This window comes from Monodelphis domestica, chromosome 1 (assembly GCF_027887165.1).
Source record: "Monodelphis domestica isolate mMonDom1 chromosome 1, mMonDom1.pri, whole genome shotgun sequence".
Lineage (NCBI taxonomy): Eukaryota > Metazoa > Chordata > Mammalia > Didelphimorphia > Didelphidae > Monodelphis > Monodelphis domestica.
Genome location: NC_077227.1, coordinates 404,732,087 through 404,744,607, shown reverse-complemented (window position 1 = coordinate 404,744,607; position 12,521 = coordinate 404,732,087). Strand labels below are relative to the sequence as shown.

The following is a 12,521-nucleotide window of genomic DNA, read 5'->3' as shown; positions in this document are numbered from 1 at the left end:
CTTGAGAGCAGGGAGTGCTTATCCTTTTCAGCCTTGCCCATCATCAAACTCTTGTAGAAAGAATTACAGAATGACGATAAGACATTAGGGAAAAGGAGGCAAAGTAAAGAAGGCCTTTTATCCCTTAATTCCTTTCTCCTTTCTATAAGAGGTGAAGTATTTTTGTTTCTCCTACCATTGTTTTGCTTGGGTGGTTTAAAAAAATAGCTAAGGTTTACATTATCTTATTTGAGCCTCAGAGCAACACTTTGAAATAGGTAGTACAAGTATTACTATTCTAATTTTACATATGAGCAAATGAAGCATCAGAAATTAATAAATATATGATAAATATATATACCCCTATTTTCTAGATGAAACCTAGGTTTGAATTATTGAGGGTAATTGGCCAAAACATATTAATAAGTCAAAAAGACTTTGATTTTATATACCTTTTGTTTTGCTAGAAAATTCTGAAAAGCAGGATTAACATTAGGGACAACTTCAGTGTTGAGCTGTTAAAAGTTTTTAATAAATAAAATTTGGCCCTAAAGCAACAATGACTGACAATGGTATAAAGTGTTCTACCCTGGAGGTATACATGTATTTTTTTTATTTTATTTAGTCAATTTAGAACATTATTCCTTGGTTACAAGAATTATATTCTATCCCTCCCTCCCCTCTCCTTCCCCTCCCGTAGCCCAACTGCAATTCCACTGGGTTTTACATGTGTCCTCAATCAAAACCTATTTCCATGTTGTTGATGTTTGCACTAGGATGTTCATTTAGAGTCTACATTCCCAACCATATCCCCCTCAACCCATATACATGTATTTCAATAGAGGACAAAACTTAAAACCAAAATATGAAAATTTTGGCAACAGGTTAGAGGGATTTCTTACTATCCTTTGAGGCACACTAAACAGGCAGTTTTCTGTGGGTAAATCTGGCCTTTTGGAGAAGTTTTTAGGATATAAAAGGTAGCTGGAATGATGTAATATGTAAAATAACAATGGATGTGTTAACAATACAGAACCTGCTTTTCTGATGGTATAATCAATACCTGAAATATCAGAGGCATTTTTAGAAGGCGCATTAACAACAACAAAAAAAGATATAATTTAGTGGCTTGCTTCTTCAGTATTAAATTGTGATTTAGAAACACAAAAAAATGTTGCTACAAGAAAAAAATATGATGAGATTGTGGGTGGAATGTAAGGCCACCAAAGGAATAGAAGTAATGTATCCCATGTGATGGAAAACAAATTTGTTATTGAAAAAGAATGCAAAGTTCAAAGTGTTAAACTTTTTATATAAATACTACTTTTATAGTTTCCTTTCAATTTTAATGATGTCATAAATAAGCTCACAAGATATAGGCATTATCAACTCCAACCCTTCATTTGAGACAGCTGGTGATGCAGTATATTTAGTGCCATGTCTGGAGCCAAGAAGACCCGAGTTCCAATCTGGACTCTGATACTTCCTCGCTGTATGACATGGGCAAGTAACTTAAGTCTTGTTTTCCTCAACTCTAAAATGAAGATAATGATAGCACCTACACTTCATATGATTGCTGTGAGGACCAAATGAAATAATGTTTGTAAAGCACATAGTATATCCTGGTATATAATAAATGCTTGTTTCCCTTAATGAAAAATTTAAACTTAGATAGGAGAAATGATTTGCCCAAGGCCATATGGCTGATAAATAGCAAAAGTAGAATTTGAATGCAGGTCCATTGACTCCAAATTTCAAATTCTTTCCACTGGACCACACTCTTTCAACAATGCATTGCATATTACATCATATTACACAATGCTTATCCATTTTAAAAAGATAAAGTAACTTCATACTATAAGAGCACAAATTCTGTTATTTTTTTTGTATACTTAGAGCATATTCAATAAAACTTAAAAAAAGAAAAGAAAACAGGCTCTAAACATTTTTTTTGTAGTAGTTATTTTAGTCTATTAAAAAAAAAAAGCAACAACTCCTTCCCTATTATTTCCCTCTGAGTTTTGACAGCTACCTTCTGATTCGCTTTTGCCCCTCTTGGTAAAAGGGAAAGCTGTTGGATCCAAGCAAGCCTTCCAGACATTCCACGGACCAAAACAGTGACTGATGGGAAAGAATCATCTGTAAGGAGAAGGTTAGAAAAGACAAGTTAGAACTTAAACAAAATGGTTAACTCTTTAGAAGCTATCTTCCTGCAATTTATGATTCTCATAATTAGTCATGCCAAAGTAAATATTTACCAACTATCACTACTGTTCAATTTTTCTATCACTTCCAGAAAAAAATATTAATTCACCACTGGTCCATGGCCAAGTTGTTTTATTTCCATTCACTGCACACTTAATCTTTTCTAGCATGGCTATCCAGAGTTTTGGGATTCCAGTATATTTTTGTCTTTTTGCCATCTAAACCTTTTCTTAGCAAAGGAAAAGTTGGGTTTTTAACAATAAATTAACATGAAATAATTTATAATTTTTTGGTTAATTTAATTCATAGTGACTGATAATGACTAAATATGCCCTCCTATGCTCCTTTACCCTATGCTCAATGGCATCACTGATCTAACCTTTCCTCACCGATCTTCTAATATCCCATAAGGCTCTAGTCATCAATACAAAATAAGGAAGATACAGGTTTTCAGATATATATATGAAGAGAAGAGACTAAACAAATTTTTGAGGGAGCTGGCTCAAAACTAAATAAAATAGAGGAATTGCATGTTGGCTATTTATGAAATTTTAATTTTACTTAAAGATCAAGCTTTCATTTCCCAGGGGAAAATCATGAGAGTACAGTTTTAAAGGAAAAAGAGAACATGATCCAGCAGATTCATTGTATATCCTTTATTTCCTTTCAATATTATTCAGTATTCAGTTTCTGGAGGGGTTGCCAGCATGTCCTACAAAGATTCAAAGGAATCAAAAATGAATAGTCTACTTGCTAGTGGAATGATGCCTCTATCCACTATCTTCTCTTCATTGAACCATAAGTTTAGTTTTTTCTGCTATACCATATGCTATATAGCCCCAACCACTCTTTTAGTAAGTTGCTAGTGGCATCTGTTAAAAAACATGTCCAAAGTCCACACTTTATTGACTAACCCCTTTCTATTATATCAGGAGTCTTCTATAATATTTTAAAAAAAGAATTTTTTAAAGCCCTTTCCCTCTATAGAATCAATACCAAGTATTGTTTCCAAGGCAGAAGAGGAGTAATGTGTAGGCAATTGGGGTTAAGTGACTAGCCTAGGGTCACACAGCTAGGAAGTATCTGAGGTCAAATTGAATCCAGGACTTCCCATCTCTATTCCTAGTTCCTTGTTCACTGAACCACTTAATGGTCCCTCTTCTGTGATATCTTGAGGACCTATGCTCACATTTCCTAAATAATCCTTCCAAAGGCAGAATACTTTAAAAATCCCCATTAAGAAAGATTTATAAATTCAGAATGAAAGTCACTTACTCTGATCATTTCCTAGGGGTTGCTCCAGCATTGCAAGGATGACACTATTATCCAAGACAAAGTACCGGAAACTGTGTCTGTTTAGAGTAGGCAGCCTGGAGCAGTTGATCAAGGTAGTTTCATTCACCAGGCTACAGGGAGAGGCAGGACCACTGGGTGAAGGGAATGCACCAAGTAGCTGCATGATGCTGGAGGGTACAGAAGAGTTCAGTTAACAATTTCCAAAAGGATACAGTTTTCACTTACTTTAGTCATCAATGTTACCAGCTCCATGTCGATATTCTAAGATTCTACTTTAATTAGCTCCTCTTTGCTGTTTAACTTGAACTTCCAAAGTATTTGTTAGCACTTTCCATGATACTGCACCCTGAATTACAGTTATTTGTATATACATGCATCGTATTCTTTACTAGGTTGCAAACAACTTCAGGGAAGGAATCATGTTTTATTTTGTATTTCTTATAGCTTCTAGCAGTCATCTGTGCATACTATGGTTTCAGTAACTATGTTCAAATACAATTATCTATACCAAATAATTTGGCACTTGATTATTATATAGTTTTCCATTATTCTGTGTTTATTTTGTATAAGCCTTATTTCCCCAGACACTATAATCAGTTTTTGTTACCTCACTCAGTGCACAGTGCTAGCAGCATTAAGTTATAAAAAAACAAAATTTAGTAACTGATTTAAATTCCCAAGGTCATATCTAAGAGACTCATTAGGTAGGAAGAACAATGGACTAGAGAGACAGCAGGAGACCTGTTGTTTTTTTTTTAAACCCTTACCTTTGGTATTGGTTCTAAGGCAGAAGAATGGTAAGGGTTTGGCAATGGGGGTCAAGTGACTTGCCCAGGGTCACACAGCTAGGAAGTGTCTGAGGTCAAATTTGAACCCAGGATCTCTCGTCTCTGAGCCTGACTCTCAATTCACTGAGCCACCCAGCTACTCCCAGACCTGAGCTTTTGTCTCCATTCTACCACCAATTTAGCAAATTACTGTATTTCTCTTGGCCTTAGTTTTCTCATCTGTAAAATAAAAGGTTGGACTAAGTGGTCTCTAAGTCATCTAAAAAATCCATGATTCTAATAAACTTTCTTTTGTTAATAGGTTCCCAATAATTAATTCAATTACAACATTTATTCAGTTTGAAGATGTATTTTTGCTAAGCTTTCACCCAAGTTTATCTTTTATCCATTATAAAAGTCAATTTTAAGGAGTTTGATCTTATGTTACCCAGCAAAGAAATACAAAAGCAATGTAACTGTCACTCTTAATTTTTTATTTCTTAGCTTAGTGGCACATGGCATATACCATGCAGAAGGCAGAAATATACTATAAATTTTTCTCATTTTTAAATTGGGAGAGTAAAAAACATGCTATATCATATAGTATTTCACAATTAGTGAGAGGATCAGAGAACTTACTACTATTAAACTATTGGGTCATAATCCCTAACTAACAGCTTCCATACCATGTAAGAGTAGCGTCAGCTGCATCCTTTACCCTCATCGATGCAGGGTTTGGCTCCTTATCCCCTTTGTATTTGACCTCTTGTTCACTATTCCTGGACTTGCTTCCTGAGATACCCAATTCCACAATCTCTAGTACCTCTTTTAAGCAATCCTAAAGGTGAAGAAAAGATTTGTTAAATTCTTCATGGGGAAACAAATGTGAATGTTCATTTTTCTTAGATAGTCAGAGAATGGATGATGACTGAAAAGAAATTCAATTAAATTACGATGTTTGTGACTGTAAAGTTTAGGGTGAAGGTAGAGGATAAGCAAAGCCAGAAAATATTTTCCATAGATATATTTATAGCAATGCTATTATTGTCATAGAGACCCATTCTAACATTTCCTAACCAGGAAGCTGTGAAGAGAATACCAAAAATTCTGCTAGTCATGGTATAGTTAGGACTATGATAAGGTATTGAAAGAGAAGCTTAAATGATTACTTATATGTAGAAGTCATTTCTTGCATCTTTGCTTTGGAGAATGCATGGAAGATGGAAACATTTTCTATCATGTCACTTCTATCTATAAAATGCTTTGAAAATCTTTAATCAGAAAGAGTTCTAGAAGTTCTACTATTAAGCCAACATCTTTCCCCTTTTACACTATGACTGTATTAATAATAGGGTCATTGTTCTCTGCAAGGCTTTAGATTAGTTCTTCTTCCCTTAAAAAAAAAAAAGAGAATCATATCACCATACCAAAATGTTCAGCTGCTAGCTTAATACTTCTCTATTCATCTGTCATAATGTAGATGGTAATTTACCTACTGAGTTAAGTAGTTTGTCATTGATATAGACAGTTGGATAATATAAAATTGAGATTTCTATCTTTTTGAAAATGAACTTTAGAGCTTTTCATAAACCGAGTGCTAAGTTAACCAAGGTCTCATATAGGAATATAATAACATAGTATCATTAAATAATATATTTCTTTATCCTAACTAATTATAGACTACACTGTATTTGACAAGATATATTCAGCAGAATTAGAGTAACACTTCTAGCCAATAAATACATACTCAAGTACAGCAATTTTTAATATAAAGAAAATCATGTTTAAATTAAGGAATTTTTCCTGCCAAACATGTACCCAAACCAGATACTCTCTCTCACCTTTTCATCAAGCATGTCAGGATGCTCTGTCAGCCAGACACAAAGACACTGAAAAGCTGCAACAATCATGGAGTGAAGATCTCTGGAGTGAAATGGGGCTGGCCGACTACACTGGTACACAATGTAACTGCATATTGAACTAATGGCTCTTTTTTGGTCTGCTGAGTCGACTATCACCTTTACCTAAGGATATTTGTGAGGAAGGTAATAATTAGTTGATATCAATTTCATATCCATGACAAGTAGCTTGTAGTCAGCATTAATTAGTTATGTGAGGTGCTAGAGAATACCTTGCTTTTCTATATACATAAGATGGAGAAAATACTAAATATTACTAGAAAACATATACTAGAAGTGGTGGGAATACATTTCATGAATGTAAGGCTATAAGAGATCTTTCAGAACTGCTTTTCATGTTCCTAAATGTTATCCATTTCTTTATTTTAAGATTCTCTCTTGTGGACTCCTGAAGTCTGTGGACACTGTTAAAACTGCTCTGGTGTGAATGCATTTATGTGCCAAGTCTCACTGCATAGCCATTCTATTGCATAAAGCAGAAATATCAAACTGGCGCTACTAATTAAATTAAAATACAAAATAAAAAATGCAATATAGCATAGATATGTGGTTTTCTAAGTCAACATATAGAGATCTGTTTCTATTTGAGTTTCACACCACTTTTGTAGAGAATAAAATTTCTTAGCCTGGAATTCAAAGTTCTGTGCAATTTGGCATAAGCAAACTTTTCCAGACTTCTTTCATTGTTCTTCTTCACATGCAATATGCTCCAATCAAACTAGTTTAGAATGTCCTTTTCCTTCTCTGTGTACTGAACTCTTTCTCTTCTTTCAAGGTCCTCCCAGAAGTGATCCCTCTTCCTTATAATTCCAATTCTACTGACCTTTCATATCTATGCAAATCATATTTTAATTTGCAATAAAAGTTGTCTTCTGATGCATTGTGGTGTGGAGGTGACTCTATACTCTCAAATGCTATACCAGCAAGGAGTAAACTGGAAGGACTACAATTTAGAAAGGTTAAGTGTGAGGGACAATTGCCAGAGCCCATATTTGTTGTCCTAGGGACCACCTAGCTAAACTTAGAGAGTTATATCATCCAATTTACTGATGGAAGACAATTTAATAATTTGTAGAGGGATTATCCTTTGTGATGGTTAGAATATCCACACTGATAAAATTATAGTCTTGAAGATTTTCAATGTCAGTTATTCAATGTCAGTTTTGTATAGTTCACACTTCCCACTGGATTATCAGCTCCTTAAAAACTTGGACCATTTTTCATCTTGCTATTCTCATATTCAACCATAGTATCTTATATACAACCAGACATATAAAAGGCATTGGTTGAATTAAATTTGCTTAGTGTTCTCCATATGTGTGTATGTGTATATATACATATACATATATATGTATGTGTGTGTGTTTATATAAATAATCAAATATATGCATGTATGTCATCTTATTGTTTTCACTGGTCCTAACATAAGAAATATATGATTATAGGTTTCCTTTTACATAGTTTTATCTTTAGGTTTGTTTTTATTTACTTTTAGTCATATTTATGCAAAAATAGTCAGCTCTCGATTATCCATATAAATGAGAGTAACATATATAAATGGTTCAAATGCTAATGGTTCCTATATACAGTCTTTCCTCACCTTTGCCAGTCCAGAAAGAAGTTCTAATGCAGCCAATGATATGCTCATGTCCTGACGCCACTGAGAATTGAGTCTTTGGGTTACAAGGTGAATGCTGCGAATCAGGAGTCCAGCAGCTGTATCTGTATTAAGAGCTAGGATATAACCCCAATGCCACATACCACAGGGAGGGAAAACAACTATGCATTAGTAACAATAAGCAAAGCATTCCCTTAGGCACAAACCAAAGCAGCAACAATAAGCACCTGTACAATGAATTTAGTGATTTACATGTAGGCTGATTAATCAGCACACCACACTAACATGTTATTTATTTGAATCTGAGCAGTTTCTAATGTCAAAGCAGAATGCTATCAAACTGATCTAACTGGAATTTTGATATTTAAGTAAATGTCCCTCAGAAAGACTTTGAATCTTAAAATATTATTTGCTAACAGGTCTTAGTTTCATTTTTAAAAAGCATAACAAAAACTGTTATAGACTTCTCAAGCAAATTGTGTGTGTGTTTGATATACTGAATTACGGAGTCTAGTTTTTCAGTGCATCCACATATGGTAGAAATATTTTTTGGCAGCTATTACCCATTGTCCTTAAGATTTAACCATTACAGAAAATATTACATGCAATACTCTTAGCTAATTAAAAAAATTTGACTATCCAGAACTCTATTCCTGAATGCAAGAAAATAAACATTCCCAACCTGCCATGTTTTATTTGACTGCCAATTCTAAAAGTAAAAGAAAACACTATTTTGGTAATGCAAAATCAGGAAAATATGAAACTGAATTCATAAATGAACTTTTGGGACATTATACCTGTCAATCCTATTGGGAAGAGGGCAGTGACAACAGAAAAAGGAATAGTCATTAAAGAGAGACATATATGCAGCGCACTAACACAGATTTGGATTTCTTAGCAAAACTTTTTGCAACATTACAAGCAGAACTTACTAACAGTTCATCAAAATGTTGAAACAGACTAGTCACTTCACACATGCCTATTGGGACACACATAGTAAAAGAAAAAACTGCTTCAATATCAAAATCATGTTTATATTCTCTTAAATATTACCTTATTGATCAGTAGGGTACCCAGAATCATGCATACATAATGAATAATGTTAAGACTTACTTTAAACAACACATATTAGTGAATTCAATGATTAATCAAATGCACATTTGAATAACACATAATAGAGGTTTTATGCATGACATACCCAAGGTTATTTTGCTGAGAACTTAATTTTATGAGTTTAGGTCAGAAATGCATTTAGTTTAATTCAATATAGATGCTAAACTCATAAATAAGTAATTCAACTTTGGATTAATGTTCATTTTGCAATTATGTCTCTCTACATAAAATATTTAAAAGCACTCCAAGTTACAAAACTCATCAAAAATAGTACACTTAAGTCAAGATATTCTATAAAATACTTTCCTGAGCAGGTGAGTGACAAGTGTCACATTTTACATTCATGAATAAAAAACTTCCCAACCTTATGCTGAAGTACATAGCAATTTTAAACATAAGGTGTTTTCAGAATGGTGCAGTAATTGTAAGATATATAAATGAATATAAAATATAGTAGAACTGAATTCAAAATACTTTGTCTTTTTTCACAGATTTAACATCTAGAGGACTAGTAATGTTCTTCCAATTATGTTCAAATATGTAAAAATTAGTAAAAAAAATTATTAAGTAAAATTTCTAAAATGAATGTAAATTTCAAAAAATTTTTTTGACTTACCATAATCCCTTAGAAGAGCCTGGGCAGGTCTTTCACTGTCTGGGGTTGTAGGTTCTGTGCTTCCTCCACTTGCTGAACTAATGCCGCTATTAGTACGACTATGACTTTTCAGGTTTTCTTCACCATTCTAGCCAAATTGAAGATGATTTAGGTATAGAAATGCCACAACCATTGATATTTGGGGGCAATAAAATAATAAATGTAATATGGGAATTAGCAGGTCAACTCATTAACAGATAAACATAATCTACATAGACAGACGCTTTACTGCCTAATTATTTATCTTATTTATAGTTCATATATTGGGCCCAAAGAATAGAGGGAGGAGAAAGCAGAGCAGGGTTGGTTCCTGGTAAAAGAATACAGTTCAAGTCCTTTCCTCTTTTCACTGAGGTGTGCCAAGAAAATTAAATCTGCTGCAGAGCTACAAAGATCCAGGGTTTCAAATTTGTTATTTATTAGCTGGTATGAAGTAAGTTGAGTCAGTTTCTCTGCACCTATTTTCCCCAACAGAATAATGATAGGACTGAACTCGAGGCCTTTGAGGTCCAGCTCTAAAAAAAAAAGATCTAGTTCAAGGCAAGTGTTTTTTACTAACACTACTAGTATTCCCAATAAAGCCCCCAAATAACAAATGAAGAGATGAATCACCAGTGATAAACAACAGAACACCAGTGTCTTCATGATCAATATAGCAACTCCTGGGCTGGAGATAGTGAAGGGATATTTTATGATTGCTATTTCATTTATAAAGCATTTACATGAGAAGAACCAGGAGAACATTGCACACAGTAACCGCAGTATTGTATGATGAATAATTATGAATGACTTAGCTATTCTCAGCAATACAGTGATCCAAGACAATTCCAAAGGAGTCATGATGAAAAATGCCACTGCCTTAAGAGAAAGAACTGATGGATTCTGAATGCAGACTGAAACATACTATATTTCATTTTCTTGGTGCTTTTTTTAAAATTCTCTTCTATAAAATAACTAGTATAGAAAAATATTTTACATGATTACACATGTAAAATCTGTATCAGAGTGCTTACTATCTTAGGGAGATGAGAGATGAAGGAGGAAAAGAAAGATAGAACATGGAACTCAAAAAAAATTTTTAGTGTTTAAAAAAAGCATTTATATACCCCCCAAATTTCCCAGAATGCTATGCCCACATTTTGATAGAATATAAGTTTGTTAAGAGCAAGCATTATTTATTTTTTTGACTTTATATCCGCAGCATCTGGCCCAGGGCCTGGCACATAGCAAGTGCTTAATAAATGCTTGTTGATTAATTTAAAAAACTTTTTTACAGTAATTAGCTCAGCAAAACAATGTTACTGTGAGCCATTAATTAGATCATAAAAATAACTTCCTTCTCAGATTTTATAATGTTCTATTTTAAAACCAAACAAACAAACAAGCAAACAAAAAAACAACCAAGTCTCTATTTAACCAATGAAAAGGAAATTCTGGAACGTTTTAAAATGAAATGTCTTAAAAATTACAACAGACTATATTTTATGAAGTAACTTATCACTTGACCCCCATTGCCCAGCCCTTACCACTCTTCTGCCTTGGAGCCAATACACAGTATTGACTCCAAGATGGAAGGTATGGGTTTAAAAAAAAGGGGGGGGGGGGGGGGCAGCTGGGTAGCTCAGTGGATTGAGAGCCAGGCCTAGAGACGGGAGGTTCTAGGTTCAAATCTGACCTCAGACACTTCCCAGGTGTGTGACCCTGGGCAAGTCACTTGACCCCCATTGCCTAGCCCTTACCACTCTTCTGCCTTGGAGCCAATACATAGTATTGACTCCAAGACGGAAGGTAAGGGCTCTTTGATAAAATACCAAGCACAAAGGTATTAATGCTTCTTACCATTTCCATCTGACAGCCAATGGCTTCCAAAAGTGCTGAATCTTGAACAATATTTAACATCGCACCTATAAGAAAGAAAGTATTTTATGTAGGATATATGGAAAGAGTTTTTTGATATTAAAATGGATAAAGCATCATTTAGGGCAAATGAACAGGCCTATTACAGACACATGAATTTTGTTTTTTGCAAAGGATTTCAAAGACAATTTCTTAAAAACTAAGAATTTAATTGATTGTTATTAGGGAGGGAAAAACATGTATCTAAAGAGCAAGAATAATATATGTATTTTGTAAGTTACTTAAAATAAATGAAATTTCATAGTTCTAACTTTCTTTTATATTAAGAAAATTAATAAAAATAAATATCAGATTCAGGAATATTAGGGTATTGTGTGATTTTTAGGATCAAATGCAATGAAGTTATTTTATTTATTTTTAAACCCTTACCTTCCATCTTAGAATCAATACTGTGTATTGGTTCTAAGGCAGAAAAGCTATAAGGGTTAAGCATGGGGTTAAGTGACTTGCCCAGTGTCACACAGCTAGGAAGTGTTTGAGGTCACATTTGAACCTAGGATCTCTTGTCTCTGGGCCTGGCTTTCAATCCACTGAGCCACCTAGCTGTCCCCCAAAGAAGTTATTTTCTAAAGAGAACTTGGCATTACTTTTAAATATTTCAACAGAGCAGCAAAAACTGGGAACAAAATACCATTAAAGACTCAATACTTTAAGAAATGATAAGTCACTGTATCTTATTTCTTCAGGGTTTGAAGCAAAGGTCTTCTTCAATCTTAGTATGGACTCCAAATCCAGCACCCTTTCTACCATACTACACTATCTCATAATATCTGAAGTGCTGTTAAAGAGAAAAGAGATTAGATTTATTGTCTATGGCTTAAGATAGCAAGCCTAGGACCAATGGGAAGAGATTACAGAAAGGTTGAATTTAGCCTAAAAGATCATTAGCTGATAAGTGGCCTCATAAAGTAGTGAATTCCTCATCAATGAAGGTATTCAAGGTAAGGCTGAGTAACTTTATCAAGGATAATGTAAGTGAAGGATGTGGGGGAGAAATGTTTCAACTAATTAATCTCTAAGGTTCCAATTCTAACAGTCCTATGTTTCCAAAA

General features: G+C 34.0%; 1 protein-coding gene across 5 annotated transcripts in view; it reads right to left on the bottom strand.

Annotated features, from left to right (window-relative positions):
- The window catches only part of RALGAPB (Ral GTPase activating protein non-catalytic subunit beta), a 95,559-nt gene that overhangs the window by 25,346 nt on the left and 57,692 nt on the right, over nt 1–12,521 (bottom strand). For 3 of the 5 annotated variants that reach the window (XM_056811915.1, XM_056811918.1, XM_056811916.1), the window contains 7 exons: nt 11,392–11,456; nt 9,514–9,640; nt 7,767–7,900; nt 6,089–6,271; nt 4,934–5,085; nt 3,460–3,647; nt 2,012–2,118 (listed from right to left, as the gene is read on the bottom strand). In XM_056811915.1, the coding sequence (XP_056667893.1) occupies nt 2,012–2,118; nt 3,460–3,647; nt 4,934–5,085; nt 6,089–6,271; nt 7,767–7,900; nt 9,514–9,640; nt 11,392–11,456 (956 nt within the window). The remainder of the gene's footprint in view (nt 1–2,011; nt 2,119–3,459; nt 3,648–4,933; nt 5,086–6,088; nt 6,272–7,766; nt 7,901–9,513; nt 9,641–11,391; nt 11,457–12,521) is intronic. The other 2 variants (XM_056811917.1, XM_056811919.1) reach the window with 1 other exon arrangement.